At 43.7% G+C, this 19,616-nt stretch overlaps 1 protein-coding gene across 2 annotated transcripts in view; it reads right to left on the bottom strand.

Moving 5' to 3' along the window:
• The window catches only part of ttll7 (tubulin tyrosine ligase-like family, member 7), a 139,929-nt gene that overhangs the window by 29,572 nt on the left and 90,741 nt on the right, over positions 1–19,616 (bottom strand). For both annotated transcript variants that reach the window (XM_035774594.2, XM_035774593.2), the window contains exons 11-15: positions 17,805–17,952; positions 7,940–8,013; positions 5,628–5,763; positions 3,614–3,700; positions 518–752 (exon numbers count right to left, since the gene is read on the bottom strand). In XM_035774594.2, coding sequence (XP_035630487.1) covers positions 518–752; positions 3,614–3,700; positions 5,628–5,763; positions 7,940–8,013; positions 17,805–17,952 — 680 coding nt within the window. The remainder of the gene's footprint in view (positions 1–517; positions 753–3,613; positions 3,701–5,627; positions 5,764–7,939; positions 8,014–17,804; positions 17,953–19,616) is intronic.

Raw genomic sequence — 19,616 nt, 5'->3', positions numbered from 1 at the left:
CTGGGCGTGTCTCGGTCTGTGTCTCTGTGCGTGTACGCCTGTGCATTTCTGTGTTTCTGGGCGTGTCTCTGTGCTACGCCTGTGCATTTCTGTGTTTCTGTCGTGTCGGTCTGTGTCTCTACGCCTGTGCATTTCTGTGTTTCTGTGCGTGTCTCGGTCTGTGTCTCTGTGCGTGTACACCTGTGCATTTCTGTGTTTCTGTGCGTGTCTCGGTCTGTGTCTCTGTGCGTGTACACCTGTGCATTTCTGTGTTTCTGTGCGTGTCTCGGTCTGTGTCTCTGTGCGTGTACGCCTGTGCATTTCTGTGTTTCTGTGCGTGTCTCGGTCTGTGTCTCTGTGCGTGTACGTCTGTGCATTTGTGTGTTTCTGTGCGTGTCTCGGTCTGTGTCTCTGTGCGTGTACACCTGTGCATTTGTGTGTTTCTGTGCGTGTCTCTGTCTGTGTCTCTGTGCGTGTACGTCTGTGCATTTGTGTGTTTCGGTGCGTGTCTGGGGTGCTCTCCTCCTCTCCTCCTCACCTGAGCGCTCCGACGACGACTTATACTTGTTCTCTCCCAGGTCGTAAGAGACACTCTTTTTCTCCCTTGTCTTCCCTCCTTCCCTCTCATCCTCCCTGTCATCCTCCTCTTCAGGGCCCTCCTCGGAGCTGCTGTTGTTGACGCTGCTGCCACTGGCGTCTCCTCCGTCGCCTCCGTACTCTCTTTGTCTCCTGCCGCACGGCGTCTGGGCGCTCTCAGGCATGGAGGACAGGGGCTGACACACACACACAAGGAGAGACACACACCCACAGACAGAGAGACACACAGACAGAGAGACACGGACACACAGTGAGAGAGAAAGAGAGAGAGAGAAGATTATGTCAGCACCCACAGACACACCCTTCAACCCTAGCCAATTACCGTCCGTCACTGTGAGAAGCAGAGGTGACACCACGGGCCCGTACGTGTGTGTGTGTGTCAGTGTGAGTGTTCATGTGTCTACAAATACGCGTGTGCATCGGTGTGTATGTGTCTCAGTGTATGTCTGTGTGTTTATCTGAGCGTATGTGGTGTGTGTCTGTGTACTATATGTATGAGTGTTTGTGCATATGTGTGTCTGTCTATGTGTACTGATGTACAAACTTCATTTGAGCCAGTTTGCTTCAGCAGGAAAATAATCCTGCAGCAACAAGAAATGTGAATTATTAGGTGGATTATAATTAATGGACATTTTCTGTAGGGGTTAATACATTTTTCGTTGGGGCAAATCAAGTCTGACATTTTAAAGTGGGAAAGACAAACTTAATAGGCCTTTTTAAACCATGAATACACTAATATTTTGCATTTCCTGCTATGCAGGAAACTTCTCAGCAAAAACAGAGTGATCAAATTAAGTCCTACTTCTGTATGTGCATCTGTGCTCGTCTGCGCACACACAGGTGAGCATGTTCTACACGCCATTCATGTGTACACACCCAATGAGCCGTGTGTGTGTGTTGTCTCTGTAGCTGTGATTAAAGCGACGGTGGAGAGAGACATATTAATTCAATCCAAGCGGCCACTCAAATTCTCCTTCTTGGCCTTTGTAGCATGAATTTATCATTTCCCCCCTCACCACCAGACACAAAAAAAAAGTTAATTAAATTGAATGTCTATTTCACACCATGGAAGGAACACATTGTTAGCATTAATAAAGCATTCACATCTGTTATTCATCAGCTAATTTAGCAAGCGCTTCTCGCGTACAAAATGTATGTGCAGGATGTGATCCTAGGCATGAGCTTATATACAATCACCGGAGGGGGGAACAAAGTGGCGAGAGTGAGAGGGGGGGGGAGAACGAGAGAAAGGGAGAGACAAAAATAGCATAGGATAGAAAGAGAGGGACAGAAAAAAGAGAAAGGGGAGAAAAGAAAACCATCTCTCTCTATCACCTCTCTCTCTCCCTCTATCAACCCTTTTTACACTGCTTAAGTATGAATCCACAGTATTTAAATTGCTTCATTTCAACCCCTCTCTCCTTCTCTCCCTCTTTTTCCAGATGGCCCGTAATACAGCCCCTGGGAGTGTGTCGATCCATCAGAGCACTCAAAGGAGGGCCAGCAGGCCAGTCAGTCCACGTCAGCCCGCACTAGGCATGGTCCAAAGCGACAGGCACAAATTAATTTCGACAAAAGCAATTGTGTCTGAACAAGTCGTTATCCTCGCGGAAAGGGCCCTAATACAGCAGAAAACTCTCCCATTGACTCGCTGCTTGGTGACTATGTCCCAAATGGCACCTTTTTCCCTGTGTAGTATTTTTGGTAAAGAGTAGTGCACTAATGTAGAGAAGAGGGTGCCATTTGGGACACAACCCGCCGTGCGTTTCCCCCACTTCAGAGGAGGAGTGAGGGATGGGTTTAGATGTAGGGTTGTGGAGAGAAAGATGGAGAAAGGGAGATAGGGGAAAGGCGATGGGGAGAGTAATGTGCTGTCATGGGGGATGGGGGATTGGGGGGGATTGAGGCATGTGGGGTAACGGACTGAGAGAGAGAGAGAGAGAGAGAGGGGAAGTGAGGGAGAGGGAGAGCTGACAGGTCTTCCTTTAGGGGATTGGTTGTACCATGGCCTATCTTGCTTTGACTCTCCATCTCCATTACATGCCTTTTTCTGGATCGCTTTCTCTCGCTCTCTCTCTCCGATACCTTAAGGCAGGGGTTCCTAACCTAGGGGGCGCCAACGTTTTGCAAATACAATTTGCGATTGTTAGGACAGATCTAAAACAACCCCAATGTCTTCAATGTTTACTAGAAGCAAGAGGTGAAATGCCATAGGAAGACATGACTGATGCACATTGGAATATATTTGGATTGTCTCTATGACATTCAGAAGCTGAGCTGCAGCCTTCTAAAAGTCGAAGAGTCGAAGAAAACGAACTTTGCTTGGGAAGTAATCTTATACAATGTGTGACTCCGTTGCTATCAACTTATCTATTCACTTTCTGTAAAACAGAATTATGTATAATTCAATTGAGGGTTCATGTAAATGATCATAAAACATATTTGGTAGGGGAAGAACATTCAGAGAAATCGGGTCTAGACTTTACTTTCCTCATAGTTATTATTATTACTAAAAAGCCTACCTAAAAGATGCCATGAGTTGCAGGATGTATAATTGCAGGAAATGAGCTTCAAAACAACATTTTCCTAGGTCCCACAAATTAAAACAAAATCAAGCTAGTGGTGTATTTAATATAGGCTATCTCAATAAACTTTTTTTAAAGAGGGGGGGGGGTGACATTTTTCAAATGTGAAAAAGGGGGCCCAGTGGTAAAAAGGTTGGGAATGGCTGCTTTATGGCATCAGCCCTTTTATACATCTGCTTCTCTGCCTTTTTCCCTTCTTCTCTCAGACGTTCTCCCTCTCTCTTTCTGTGTTCCCTTAGGGCATCTGCCCCCTCACTCTACCTCCCTTCCTTCCTTCATCCATTCCTCACTTTCAAACCTTCCTCCTCCTCCTCATACTCTCCTCTCGCTCATTCTTCCATCTCTCTTTTTTCTCTGTTCATAATGATAATAAATGGATTTTACATAGCACTTTTCATGGACCCAAAGACGTTTGGAGAAGATGAAGAGGCCTCTCTTCCTCCATATCTCACCTTGGGTCCTCTCTGCCGTGACGATTTCCCCAGCAGCTTCTCGTCGTCCAGCTCACACTGCTCCAGCAGGTCCAAGATGTCCTCCTCCTGCAAACACACAGAATACAGTTGGTTAGTACTTGATCATTCATTAACGCCAATGGGAGACTTAACCAAAAGTTTGAGTATGAGTGCAGATCTCAAGTCAGTAGAACAGCCTATGGTACCGTAAAACACAGTACCATAAACCAACTGCCAAATTATGAATGATATAAATTACACATTTAATCAATCAATCAACTACCACTAATAAGAGTTGTAAGATTCTGTTGCTACTCCCCTGCAAGCAGACGTGAACTCAGGTGTTCCACTTCCATAATGCCTCAGTACCATTGCATAGCTAGACCATGAAAGACCTGGCAGAACATGTGTTACTCTTTATTGATGTATGGTTGCATCCCAAATGGCACCCTATACCCTATAATAGTGCACTATGTAAGGAATAGGGTGCCATCTATAGGGTGCCATCTGGAACGCAGCCATGATCAATCTGGAAACTTTATGTTACCCGTTGCCAATACGCTGGGCCCCTTCTCCTTTTTGGCCACGGCTGAATTAGAGAGAGGGTGATTAATGTTGCTTTGCTGTCGTGCATGGCACCCTCCCATTGTCTCTCAAATACAGATTAAACGTGACTGTGGTCTCTCAGATTAGCAATCAAGTAGCTTTAGGCTGCTCAAATGTCAAATGCGGGGACAAAAGTATGTGTGTGTCTACTTGTGTGTGTGTGTGTGTGTGTGTGTGTGTGTGTGTGTGTGCGTGTGTGTTTGTGTGCCAGGGTCATAAGGCCAAAGCTGTGTTGGCATTTGGTTGAATCCCTGATCATGAACCAACCAACCAGTGCAGCCAGCCTCTCGCTCTGCAGGAGGTTAGCTCATATAGACTCAAAGCCACATGTACATATGGCAGATCCCTCCAAATCCCTCTCCCCCTCCCTCCCTCCCTCCCTCCCTCCAGCTCTCTTCCCCTCCATTCTAGGCTATTGCTAACTCTCTGATTGGCTATCTGTCTCACCTTCCCTTCTCCTAAAACTCCCTCTGTCTTTCTCTCTCTTCCTCCCTCAGTCTCCCTTTCTCCTACTCTCAAACACACTTTCTCCCCTTTTTCTAACTCCCTAACAGTCCAAACCCCCCAAGTATCAACCATACCACTTTACCGCTTTATCGCGTCTCTCTCATACTCCTCCTTGTCTACCTACTCGCTCTCTCTCTCTCTCTCCCTCCCTTTCTTTATCCCTTTCTCACAGAATAGAAACCAAACACCACCACTCCATCTGAAATGCATCATGAATAAAACTCCTCAGAAAGCATGTGTGCATCCCAAATGGCACCCTATTCCCTACAAAAGCACAGCTTTTGAGCTTTCGAGCTCTGTGGGCCCTTGTCAAAAGTACTGCACTATTGGCAATAGGGTGCCATTTGGGATGCAGTCCATCTCTCCCCCAATGCCAGAGCAGCCCTGCGATTTCCCTATTAACAATTATTTTCACTATGAACGTACTCTCGCACCACAGCTGCTTCCACTGCATTCCATAAAAAATTCAACCATCACAGGCACCTTCAAATACATTGAGATCTTTGAGAAACCACTACAAATTAACACTGTGACAATTCACAGAGAAGAGCAAAGGAATAACAGTGAGCGCCTAGACTGAGGAGAAGGGGAAAGGCCAGAGCCAGACAAAGCAACTGGAAACAAAGATGAGAGGTTGTACGGGTTCGTCCTGCTTTTAACAAATGCTATGATCAGCGATCAATGGACGCTTTCAAGGACAAGGTGACAAACACGGATCGAGGAGGGGGCGTGACACTCTCTCTGTGTGTATTTTTCGCTCTTCTTTTTTTTTGCAGAGAGCATCTAAATAGAGGTGAGGGGCAAGACAGAGATCGAGAGATAGAGAGGGTGAGTGAAAGAGAGAGAGAGGTAAAAGAGAGGAGAGAGTGTGTGTGTGTGCTGTTCAGTCTCAGGTACATACCTTCATTCGTTTCAGAGGATTATTCATTTCCTTTTGAAGTGAGGCCGCTCGGCCGGCGAGGAAGGTCTGAAAGGCAGCTGAGAGAAGGCTTTCATACTTCTCCAGGAGGAGCTTGTCATCTGGGGGGTAAATACGTCTGAGGGAGGAGAGAGAGGGAACAAAAACAATGACATAACATTAATTTAAATAAACATTAACCACCAAGGAAAGTCAACCAGTGCCCTTTTCTATTGACGTTTTTTTGAATGTCAGTTTAAGTTCCCTCCCACTGGGCACAGATGTCAGTTCAACGTGTAGATTTGAGTTTGGTTGAGTTGTCAACTAATGTGAATTCAATGTAAAATCAACAAATAATGTCACCTACATTCAAGAAGACTAAACTCTCTTACATTGATCACATTTTTCAAATCCAAATCAGTTTTCCTCGTTGATTCAACGTCATCATCTTGAACATTTGGGTTGAAATGATGTGCAAACAATGTTGATTCAATCAGTTTTTGCTCAGTGGGCTCAGTGCTAATAGACGGCGAATTTAATTGATGGTGGAGACTGGCTTAAATGTAGGCTTTTACATTTTAGCCAGTTTGCTGCAGCAGGAAAATAATCCGGCAGCAACAGGAAATGTGACTTTATAATTAATGGACCTTTTTGCAGGGTTGATGCTTCGCAAGGGGAAATCAAGTCTGATATTTCAAAGTGGAAATTACAATCTTCAGAAGCCTTTGTAAACCTCAAATAAGTTTGGCATTAAAGGAAAGTTCTCCTGCAACAGGGTGATCGAACATCTGTATAGCCAGTCATTTTGAAGCGCGAACAGCCTGCTTTGGGGTTGGAACGGCCCCCTCACCCACCATAATCAAGGGGATAAACCAATGTAAATGTTGAGATCGTGGGGGGATAAAGCTGTCAATCCTTTAAGAGCTACACATGTGAGTGATGGCTCAACTCGAGAGGCAAAGTTTAGCGATGGCCCTATAGGGCTCCAGTCAAAAGTAGTACACCATATAGGGAATAGGGTATAATTTGGGACGCAACCTGTGTGCTCGCCATCGCTCATATTTTGGCCCCAGCTTTTAAACATATGGCTGCTTAATCTGCGATTTGACCCACATGTTTCTTCTGAAGGAGTTGTTCATGTTCAGAATGTTTCTGCATATTTCAGCCCTTGTTTTGATTAGTTGGGGATCGTGTAAGAACTGGCAATTACATCAGCTAAAAACTTGACCTATTTCAATGAGTTTCGACTTGACTTGTCCCTTCCCAGCCTTTTATAAGTCCCCTACGCTGGTTAATACACACACACAAACATATTCACACATAAAACACATTCACACAAACACGCACACACATGCACGCACACAGGCATGCACACACACACTTCTGAGAAGTTTGATAAACGAACGGTGACAGGCACTGGACCTGAGCTCCCTTTGATGCCGGTCTCTCGTCTGACTCCCGTACCTGAAGTGCATTTCATCTAATGACGGGCTAAGTTCGTTAAGGGACGCTAACGAGCGAGCCTAAATCAGATCCCGATGCCGTGTATGATTCCCAGGGGTTGCGTCCCAAATGGCACTGTATTCCCTATATAGTACACTATGGCCCTATGGGACCTTGTCAAAAGTAGTGTGCTATAAAGAGAATAGGGTGCCACTTGGGACACAGACGGGGTCTATTAGCTCGGGTTCCAGACTGGTGTGTCTGGCAGGGTTAGCTACCGACAATAATTCAGACGCACGTCGCCATTAGACTATCCGCTCATTGAGTGTTCAGGGAAGAGGTCACTTATGCAAAAGGAGAGAGCGAGCGAGGGAGAGGTGGGGGAGAGAGAGGGAAAGAGACAGAAAGAGAAAGCTGAGGGATGGAGAGAGTATTAACAATGAACGAAAAACAAGCTCTGACTCAGACACGTCAACGATACTATAAAGAATTAACTGGCCTACGTCTTTTGAAGTCTTTATCAGTGAGGAGGAGATCAGACGCTTACTCGTTTGCCTGTTCTTTTCGCATGACGTGGCCTGCGCTGCCTTTGTGAGCGCATGGGATTCACGACTCAAGCCTCTGCAAAGCACTCTCTCTCTCTCTCTTTCTTTCTCTCTCTCAATAACTCTTTGCTACCACTCACGCATAAGAGTCACAACTCAAGCCTCTACACCCCCCCCACACTGTCGCTTTCTCACTTTCGTCCCACTCAAACATTCCATTTATTTTCTCTCCCAATGTTATTTATCCTCCTGAGATCCGGGTGCTCCGCATGTGACCCCGTAAATGTAAGTGAAGCCCTCCTCACTCGGTGCCTCTTCCCCCTTTACCTGTAGTTCCCCAGATGTCTCTTTTCATGCTCCTCCCGGGAGATCTGCTTGCGGACCTGAGTCAATTGCTCTTTCTGCAGAAAAAACAACAACGGGTAACAGAAAAAACGTAGGGTAAAAAATCAATCAAATTCACCATGGGGCTGATTCAGACTTATAATATATGCCTTTCCTACGAACGCCTTTCCGATGCAGTTCTCAGTAGTTGGTATTCAGACTTACCTTATGCAGGCGAGTAACACACTCTACAGGTGTGGCTATCTTGCACGCAGCGAAAACAGTGAATTAAACTGCTGAAAACCCTCTCGCTTGCTGGCCAACGGATTTTCTTGCTGATTTTTCATTCAATCGGGTTGTCAGGTATATTTATCTTATCTTAAAAGTGGAACTGACACTGTTTTTACTACTTTGCTGAAATGAAACCAACAGGTATTTTAATATTATGTTTCAAAACCAACTTTATAAGAGTTCCATTACATAGAGTAAGGCATTGTTGGCAGAATTAAAAGGAGGCAGTCAATACATGATTAATAAAATTGGACAAATCACTAGGTAGTCTAATAAATATTGTTATCAGTTGTAAATCACAGCTAGTACATTGTTTGCTGCCTCCAACAATTCAGGAGATGAGCTGCTTCAGATTCACAAACCCAATATTTCTGGGGGGGGGGGAGGAAGAGGGCAGTGATTGGGAATCTCAACACAATCAATCTAGCTATGCAGTACGTGGTAGCTAAGTCATTTAGCTATCTAGAACCTTAAATGACACAGAGACCTGTACTGTAAATGTTATGTTATCACCTGGACAAGTGGGTGAGTGGTAGACTTCCCCCCCCATCGTATTCACAGTGCAATTTTGGCTGTCAACGAAACACTGAAAAAGCATGAGAGGGTTTATCTACTGTCCCCTGTGCTAGACTTGAGCTCATCTGGCTCAGGCTAATATTGTTGTTGTTGTTGTTGTTCTGCACAGGCAGACGTTCTCGAGAACCCAAGGCATTAACAAGGCATTCTGCCTTATCCCAAGGGTTCTCAGCTATCTCAGCATCGCTTACCGGTGGCACCAGGTGAACAACAATCCCGACACTCCGTTTTAACATTTAGAAACCTCAATAGTCATTGCCTGTGATAAGGTTTATGAAACATATGGAACAAACGTTTTATATCAGTGAGAAATATTTTTTTTTTTTTAAAGTGTGAGGTAATATGAACCTTTTATTTGAATTCTATTATTTATTGCTGATATGAAAGATAATGTACCGCAAGCAATGACTGTTACCTTTCAGAACAAGGGGCACTTAACAAAACTCCACCGGCCAGAACATACCTTCATGAATAGACGCTAAAGGTAGTTAGCGTCTTTGAATGGGCTAAGGCTGAGGGAGAAATAGTTTGTTGATTGAGCAATAGGACTGTAAAGTTCCAAAAAGTAAGACTCCTGTTATTTATATATTTGCAGAAAACAATTCAGGTTTCTTCTGTGACTTTTGCTACTGCTTTCTAAACAATGATCAAAACAAAGTTGCGCTGTTCTGCTGCCTGTAAACACAGTCCAGTGCAGTGCAACATCAACGTGAATGGCACATTCTCGTATGGCATGGCCTATTTGTGTAATAGGCCTACTCTAGCTGTGATTGGTTATGGCGCACCAGTCTGTGTGGAGTCCGGATCTGGACAAGACAGAGTTTTTATTGAGTGCAGTGTCTATAAATTGCTCAAATGCATGTCTTTCACATTCACATTACTATGGAATGTTCACAAATACCTGACTCTACATTCTATGAATGTATGAAAACATTAACATTTGGATATCTACATGTTCACTTAACACACAAAAAAATGGACATTCTTTGAGGGTGTATATGAACAGATTCTAATAAGATTTAAATTGTGCAAAATCAATATAATTTCCACTTGAAGAAACCTTTAACCCAATGAGACCCACCATTGTGCTGGCGTGATTTTGGACATCTATCCTCTTTTAAAGATTGTGTGTTTGAGCTACAGACGTCAAGGTACCACTGGTTTTGTCTATTTCTTCTGCAATCATTGGTACCAACCATTAGTCTGTGTGATTAACGGGTGATGAGCTAGAGAGCTGTGTTTGTGAGACAATGACGGATCCCAAAGTGGCCCAGGGCCGAGTCTTTTTTTTATAAGAACGTCTGTAGAGTCCGAATGGTTTGAGCTGAACACTATTCAAATATATCTATGAAAAGCTGAGACTCTTATGAACACACATACACGTGTATCTCTATGCAGCTCACAAGCTACACAAAAGTCATTAGAAGATAAAGGGTTCTTCTACATAGACGATCATAGGAAACCCCAGGACATAGTGTCTATAATACTGTAACAAACTGACAGTTGCTGTCACAAACTCCAAACTCCACACAGTTGTCATTGACTAGTTATATATTAATTTCACATTGAGCAAACAATTTATGTACTTATAGCATTCATATAAATTCATTTATATCTGGTTTTTGCTTTGTTTATTGACACTTATTAATAAAACTCATGAATACAACTGTTTGTCAAGTTGTTTTCTGCTCTACTTGTGGCCCTGGTTGTCCTGATTTTTTTGTTGTAAAAAACATAATTGTGAGGCTAAATATAACGGCTAAATGAATGTTAGATAAATGAAAAGCTGTTTTTTTCTGGAGTCTTGGGACTGATAGGGTTAAATACAGTGTACCTTTCATTAGAATTTTGAGAGGACGGTGTCACGATCGTCGTTAGAATCATCGGACCAAGGTGCAGCGTGATATGGTTTCCACATATTTATTTAGTGAAATGCACAAGAACGAAAGAACAAAACGTGAAGTCAATGAAGTGCTAGCAGGCAACTAAACATAAACAAGATCCCACAAACAAAGGTGAGACAAATAACGACTTAAATATGATCCCCAATTAGAGACAACGATTACCAGCTGCCTCTAATCGGGAATCATACAAAACACCAACATAGAAAAGAAACTAGAACACAACATAGACATAGAAATACTAGATCACCCCCTAGTCACGCCCTGATCTACTATACCATAGAGAAACAATGGCTTTCCATGGTCAGGGCGTGGCAGTACCCCCCCCACCTCCCCCCACAAAGGTGCGGACTCCAGCCGCAAAACCTGAAACCAAATGGGGAGGGTGGGGGGGGATTCATGCCGGTGGTGGCTCCGGTGCGGGGCGAAGTACCCACTCAGCTCGCAGCTCCGCCAGCATTGGTGGCGGCTCTCTTGCGGAACAAAGAACCCACTCATCCCGCGGATCCATCCATGGACCCATGCTGACTGGACCTCGATGCTGAGGAAAGCTCCTGCCATGGAGCGGGACTGGACGCCATGTCTGGACTGGGCATCCACGCAGAGGAGGGCTCCTGCCATGGATCTGGACTGGACACCGTGTTTGGACTGGACACCGGCACAGAGGAAGGCTCCTGCCATGGAGCGGGACTGGATGCCGTGTCTGGACTGGGAATCTTCAGAGAAGAGCTCCTGCCATGGAGCTGGACTGGACGCCATGTTTGGAAGCTCCGGACTGCGGACAGTCGCCGGAGGTTCCGGACCGTGGACTGTCTCAGGAGATTCCGGACCGTGGACCGTTGCCGGAGATTCCGGACTGGGAACCGTCGCCGGAAGCTCTGGACTGTGAACCGTTGCCGGAATCTCTGGACTGGGAATCGTCGCCAGAAGCTCTGAACTGGGGGCCGGCACAGGTGGCACTGGACTGGTGACACGCACCTCAGGGCAAGCGCGAGGAGCAGGCACAGGACGCACCGGACTGGGAAGGCACACTGGAGGCCTAGTGGGTGGAGCCAGCACAGGTGGCGCCGGACTGGTGACACGCACTTCAGGGCGAGTGCGGGGTGCAGGCACAGGAAGTATCAGACTGGGGAGGCGCACTGGAGGCCTGGTGCGTGGGGCCAGCACAGGTGGCACCGGACTGGTGACACGCACCTCAGGGCGAGGAGCAGGCACAGGACTCACCAGACTGGGAATGCGCAATGGAGGCCCAGTGCGTGGAGCCGGCACAGGTGGCAACGGACTGGTGACACGCACCTCAGGGCAAGCGCAAGGAGCAGACACAGGACGCACCGGACTGGGAAGGTGTACTGGAGACCTAATGCGTGGAGCCGGCACAGGTGGCACCGGACTGGTGACAGGCACCTCAGGGCGAGCGCGAGGAGCAGGCACAGGACACACCGGACTGGGAAGGCGCACTGGAGGCCTAGTGCGTGGATCCGGCACAGATGGTGACACGCACTTCAGGGCGAGTGCGAGGAGGAGGCATAGGATGTACCGGACTGGGGAGGCGCACTGGAGGCCTGATGCGTGGGGTCGGTACAGGTTGCACCAGCCCGCTAACCGGATCCTCTGGTCGGATGTTGAGCAGAACACACTTGCACAACATCTCTCTCATCTCTTTCTCTCCCAACTTCTCCATTGCCTCCTTAACAGACCCTGGCTCTTCCCACGGCTCAGCCACCAGCTCCATCTCCACCCCACCCCACCCCAAAAAATCTTGGGGTTTCTGTGGCTGTGGTCTGACGATACACTCCTCCAGAGTTTAACATTCGGGCTCTGGCACTCTCCTCAGCTCGACCGACCACCCCTTGTGCCACCCCCCCAAAAAAAGATATTGATGTTGTCCTCCATCCTTAAGGGCTGAGATCCCGCTAACGGGATCGATATGACAACAGCCAGTGAAAGTGCAGGGCGCCAAATTCAAAACAACAGAAATCCCGTAATTAAAATTCCTCAAACAAAGAAGTATTTCACGCCATTTTAAAGATACATTTCTTGTTAATCCCACCACAGTGTCCAATTTCAAATAGGCTTTAAGGCGAAAGCACCACAAACTATTATGTTAGGTTAAAGCCAAGTCACAGAAAAACACAGCCATTTTTCCAGCCAAAACGAGGAGTCACAAAAATCAGAAATAGCGATAGAATGAATCACTAACCTTTGATGATCTTCATCAGGTGACACTCATAGGACTTCATGTTACACTATACATGTATGTTTTGTTCGATAAAGATTATATCAAAAAACTCAGTATACATTTGCGCGTTATGTTCAGTAGTTCCAAAAACATCCGGTGATCTTGCAGAGAGCCACATCAATTCACAGAAATTCTCATAATAAATGTTGATGAAAATACAAGTGTTATGCATGGAACTTTAGATACACTTCTCCTTAATGCAACCGCTGTGTCAGATTTCAAAAAAGCTTTACGGAAAATGCAAACCATGCAATAATCTGAGTACAGCGCTCAGAGACCAAACAAGCCAAAAATATATCCGCCATATTGTGCAACAGAAGTCAGAAATAACATTATAAATATTGACTTACCTTTGATGGTCTTCATCAGAATACACTCCCAGGAATCCCAGTTCCACAATAAATGTTTGTTTTGTTCGATAATGTCCATCATTTATGTCCAAATAGCTACTTTTGTTAGCGCGTTTTGTAAACAAATCCAAAGTCACGAAGCGCGTTCACTAGGAGCAGATGAAATGTCAAAAAGTTCCGTTACAGTCTGTAGAAACATGTCAACCGATGTATAGAATCAATCTTTAGGATGTTTTTAACATAAATCTTCAATAATGTTCCAACAGGAGAATTCCTTTGACTGTAGAAAAGCAATGGAAGCTACCTCTCAAATAAACGAGCGTCACGAGCTTGTGGTACTCTGCCAGACCACTGACTCAAAGAGCCCTTATGAGCACCTCCTTTACAGTAGAAGCCTCAAACAAGTTTCTAAAGACTGTTTACATCTAGTGGAAGCCTTAGGAAGTGCAACATGACCTATATCCACTGTATCTTCAATAGGGAATGAGTTGAAAAACGACCAACCTCAGATTTCCCACTTCCTGGTTGGATTCTTTCTCAGGTTTTTGCCTGTCATATGAGTTCTGTTATATTCACAGACATTAAAACAGTTTTAGAAACTTCAGAGTGTTTTCTATCCAAATAATATACTAACAATATGCATATATTAGAAACTGGGACTGAGTAGCAGGCAGTTTACTCTGGGCACCTTATTATTCCAAGCTACTCAAAACTGCCCCCAGCCATATTAACTTCCGTCTGCCGCCAAGGAAGGGTTTCGCATCCTCACATGACTTCTTCCCGTCCAAAACTCCTTCAGCTGGTGAACACGCTGCTTGGTCCTGGTTTGGTGGGATCTTCTGTCACGATCGTGTTAGAATCATCGGACCAAGGTGCAGCGTGATATGGTTTCCACATATTTATTTAGTGAAACGCACAAAAAACAATAAAGAAAGAACGAAACGTGAAGTCAATGAAGTGCTAACAGGCAACTAACACATAAACAAGATCCCACAAACAAAGGTGGGAAAAATAACGACTTAAATATGATCCCCAATTAGAGACAACAATTAGCTGCCTCTAATTAGGAATCATACAAAACACCAACATAGAAAAAGAAACTAGAACACAACATAGACATAGAAATACTAGATCAACCCCTATTCACGCCTATTCTCTATGGTCAGGGCGTGACAGACGGGTTCAAAATATTAGGGATCAATGAAATACATTACATATATGCATATTCGTCTCTGTTTCAGCACCAATTGGTAGATGGTGAAATACTCTGATATTATAATATATATATAAACAAAATATATTGATGAATCACAAATACAGTGGTTTGATTCATCCTGAAAGTTGCCATATTCAAGTTCAAACCATTAAATATTGGAAGGTGAGAAAAGTGCACAATAGGGTAATATAATAATAATACTTATAAATGAATTAATAATGAATAATAATAATAGTCCTATAAATCTACTCTATTCCTCACTAATCATGGATCTGTAATAACAATGGTCCAGTCGTCGTGAACCGTGCCCCAGGCTCCAGGTTTGAACTGCTACCTGTGGTGTGAGTTCCATTATGATTCAAATAGGCTACATGTTTTCGAAATGAAGACACACGTTAGCCTAATATAATCCAGTATTGCTAGCCACCCTCAACAACAACTACACGGACGTAACAGAGGAAAGAAAGGTTAACAGAACTGAATATTGCAAAATGTAGGCTACAAATTGAAGGAGAGTAACACTAACATGACAGTTCTAAATATACGTGGGTATTACTGACCGTGGCTCCCAATAGTAGCTAATATTTAACATGATACAAATTGTTAAACATTTTTTGAAAAGCCCGGTCATACAATTAAAACATTGTAAAGCGCATAAATCAACTCTATCGCTTGGGTCTCCAAATTTCATCCCCGTAAATGATTAGGACATACAATTAGTGCTTTGAGAAAGTATTCACACCCCTTGACTTCTTCCACATTTCGTTGTGTTACAGCCTGAATTTAAAATGGATCAAATTTAGATTTTTCTCGTCACTGACCTACACACAATACCCCATAATGTCATAGTGGAATTATGTTTTTCAAAATTGTTTCAAATTAATACAAATTTAAAAGATGAAATGTCTCAAGTCAAGAAATATTCAACCACTTTGTTATGGCAAGCCTATGTTCAGGAGTATGGGTTGCATGGACTCACTCTGTGTGCCATAATAGTTTTCAACTTGATTTTTTTATGACTACCTCATCTCTGTACCCCATACATACAATTATCTGTAAGGTCCCTCAGTCGAGCAGTGAATTTCAAACACAGATTCAACCACAAAGACCAGGGAGGCTTTCCAATGCCTCACAAAGAAGGGCAGCTATTGGTAGATGGGTTAAAAAAACAAAAAAAAAACAGACATTGAATATTCCTTTGAGCATGGTGAAGTTATTAATTACACTTTGGATGCCATATCAATACACCCAGTCACTACAAAGATACAGGCATCCTTCCTCAGTTGCCCGAGAGGAAGGAAAACGCTCAGGGGGCCAACGGTGACATTAAAAAAGTTACAGAGTTTAATGGCTGTGATAGCAGAAAACTGAGAATGGATCAACAAATTGTAGTTACTCCACAATACTAACCTAATTGATAGAGTGAAAAGAAGGAGGCCTGTACAGAATAAAAATATTCCAAAACATGCATCCTATTTGCAACAAGGCACTAAAGTAATGTAAGGCACTAAAGTAATGGCCATGTGGCAAAGCAATTCAGATTTTGTTCTGAATACAAAGTGTTATGTTTGGGGCAAATCTAATCCAATACATTACTGAGTACCTCTCTCCATATTTTAAAGCATATTGGTGGCTGCATCATGTTATGGGTATGTTTGTAACCATTAAGGACTGTTTTTCAGGATAAAAAGAAACGGAATGGAGCTAAGCACAGGAGAAATCCTAGAGGAAAACCTGGTTCCGTCTTCTTTCCACCAGATACTGGGAGATGTATTCATATTTCAGCAGGACAATAGCCTAAAAAAGGCCAAATCTGTACTGGAGTTGCTTACCAAGAAGACAGTGAATGTTCCTTGGTGGCTGATCTGCTTGAAAATCTAGGGCAAGACTTGAAAATGGCTGACTAGCAATGTTCAACAACCAATTTGACAGAGCTTGAAGCATTTTGAAAATAATACATGGGGAAATATTGTACAATCCAGGTGTGCAAAACTCTTAGAGACTTACCCAGAAAGACTCACAGCTTTAACCGCTGCCAAAAGTGATTCTAACATCTATTGACTTAGGGGTGGGAATACTTATGTAAATGAGATATTTTCTGCATTTCATTTTCAATACATTTGCAAAAGAATGGGTTTTCACTTTGTCATTATGGGATATTGTGACACAACAAAATGTGGAGTAAATCAAGCGGTGTGAATAATTTATGAGGGCACTGTAAATTTCAGAATAACGGCACAGCTATTTATAGCCTACTTCACTGTGGAAAAGGGGCTGAAATACACGTCATGTTGATATGATTTTCAGCTCGCTTCCATATGACTTGTTTCACTTCAATCTCCAGCGATCATAAGGAAAAATCATCTAAAACAACTGCTATTTGTATTCACAATCACCTTCTCCATTTACCTAGCTCTTATCAATTTATAAATTACAGTGTTTGGAGAATGGTATTATTTCTATTGGATTTCTATCCGAATGTTTTTTCACTTGAAACCGACAGGTGCTCAACCTTATTCATGGTTTCCACTTGTGTAAAGATGGTGGAATTACTAGGGAATTAAGTCAAGGTCAGAATATGGCATATCTGTATATACCTACGCCATACCTCCATTTATTTGATATCCACCCCAATGGGTACCTTGCTGGCACTGGCTTTTCCCCATGCGTAGGTTCAAGGTCAGAATACACAAAAATGGAATAATGTGGAAGTAACTTGGGTCTGAATTCCCCCCATGCAAATCTATCTGAATAACAATGAGTGAAGGAATGACACTTTTCTCTATTAAGAATCGGACTAATGAAGTCAGAGTCACAGAGCGGAAAAGCACAAAAGGCCTAGTGTTGAAATGGACTAATCAAGGGGTAGAACCCACTAGCTACTTAAACCTGGCACTTAGCTCTGGAACACGTGACAACCTCATCCAGGCTACTTCGAACGCATGTATAATGAAATGTTACGCTGTCGACTGAAACTTTTACAGTGACAAGGGCAAGGAAAAAGCAGTACTTTCTCTCATTCTATCAAATGTTGTTTTTCTTGTTCGGGTCGCTGCCACCGGCACAGGTAAGGCTATGCCGACATAGGTTTTTATTTAGGCCTACTGTCCTTTAACACATCTCATCCATCTTTCTGTCGATCTCTCCACATGTGTTCAATATCAATGTGCATAATCTGCTAAATGGTAAATATTATATTATATATTATTATGCGTAAAAAAAATATTAAAGCAGAGGGAACTCCTACTACTGAAATTATAACAATCATTTTTAAAAGTCTTTTTTTTTTACGCACCAGTTCTTCTTTCCTCCGCTCCAGCGTGTGGCGCTGTTTTTCTGCCTCGGAGGAGGCGGCCGAGAGCTTCTTCATGGAGCCCTGGCCGTAGAGCCGTCTCTGGGCCTCCGCCTTCTGCTGGGCCAGGTTACGCTTCTTGTCGCTCGCTCTGAAAGAAGAAACAGAGACAAACAATGAGAACAGCAAACTTTCTCTTTCTTTCTCTCTCTCATTTAGCTTCCCTCCATTACCTTTATTTATTTACGTACTCTCTAAAGTATAATTTGATTAGTCTTGCAAAGCCCACAGCCTCTCTCTTTTGGCATTGAAGCACAAAAAGTGGAATGCTGAACGTACCAAACCTGGGTTCTTTCAAAAACCATAGCTGCACTTGAGTTTGCCCTGGAGTAATGGAATGAATATCATCCAAAAAGTGCAAACCCACATTCCTGACAGGCCCAATCAAATGCTCAAAACATTTGAAAAAAGCAAAGTTGGAAGGAGTCAGAACCATTGACTTTCTTCATATTCCTAATAAAGAAGTCAATGGTCCTAACTCTCTGACCTAGTGGGAGCAAGATATTTCAGCCACTCACTGGCCCTTTAAATGTAATATTGTGCCCAGTGGTGGGCATTGGGGTTACTCTGTGTCCTCGATTCCCCGGGAACTGCCCTAGCTCATTTGGGCAGAGGGATACGGATTGTCTTCTGACGCCTTTCTTGAGCCGGAGACTAAACCGAAAGTTATCGATACTGACCATACCGATCACTTAGCGCAGCTATTTTGCTGATATTTTGTTCATTACATGAGTAGCCTATACTGAAGAAATGTGAAGTTTGAAATTAAATAAGTTTGCTAATATCAGTGATTGTTATGGGACAATTGATGACTACAACCAACCAAAAAACCTGCTGCACGTTAAAATTATAAACATATCACTCTATTTATCATTATCACATCAATTTAGGCAATATGGATTTTCTTTCATATCGCGCAGCTCTACATCTTTCCAATTGAACCAAGTCACAAGCCCACCCAGCCACCACGGCCCACTCCTTACAGAGGTAAGGTATAACTATATAAAGAAATGTAACAACGTTTCTTTCACTCAGTGAACATACGCAGTTTGTCTGGTGCCAGACGTTGTTTCAATGTTCTATCACCAGGCCAAGTTTTATTTGTTGGGTATTAATCAAATCTCCCCTTTTTGTCTTTATGAACGCAGTAAACATCGGCAATGAAACAAATTCTTCTGATCAGGGATTAATGGTACTGTACTGCGCTAGAGCTGTTAAGCAATGCTTTTTCTCCTAATGATTTAATATACTGTACTGGGCTGACCTAGAGCTACGTTCAATGTATCGCTGTGTATCACAGTGCTGTAAACAGATCTTTTGAAATTCTTCTGATAAGGTATTTATATTGTACTGCACTGGGATAGAGCTGTGTTCAGTGTATCACTGTGCATCACTGTGACACAGTGCTGTAAACAGATCTATTGTAGGGGTGTATTTGATCCACTCCAGTGTGTAAGTCCTAATGTAGTGGCATTCCTTGTTGTTTATGGGGAGTGTATGGGGACTATATTTAGCCATGTGATGGAGAGGCACAGAGAGAGCAGAGAGCTGGAGGTCAGGTCTGGGATGATCAATCAGTGTAGAGACTCAAGGCAGCCCGGGGACAGCACAACCACAACTAGTCAGTATAGATACAATCACACACGCAAACGTGTACACACACACACACACAAATGCGCGCACACACAAAGACACGCACAGACACGTACACGTACACATACACCTATTGTGACCACTAACCGGCCTCCGCCCAGT

This window comes from Oncorhynchus keta, chromosome 8, assembly GCF_023373465.1.
Source record: "Oncorhynchus keta strain PuntledgeMale-10-30-2019 chromosome 8, Oket_V2, whole genome shotgun sequence".
NCBI classification, from domain to species: Eukaryota; Metazoa; Chordata; class Actinopteri; order Salmoniformes; family Salmonidae; genus Oncorhynchus; species Oncorhynchus keta.
Note: the sequence above shows the minus strand (reverse complement) of the source record. Positions and strands in the feature narration are given on the sequence as shown.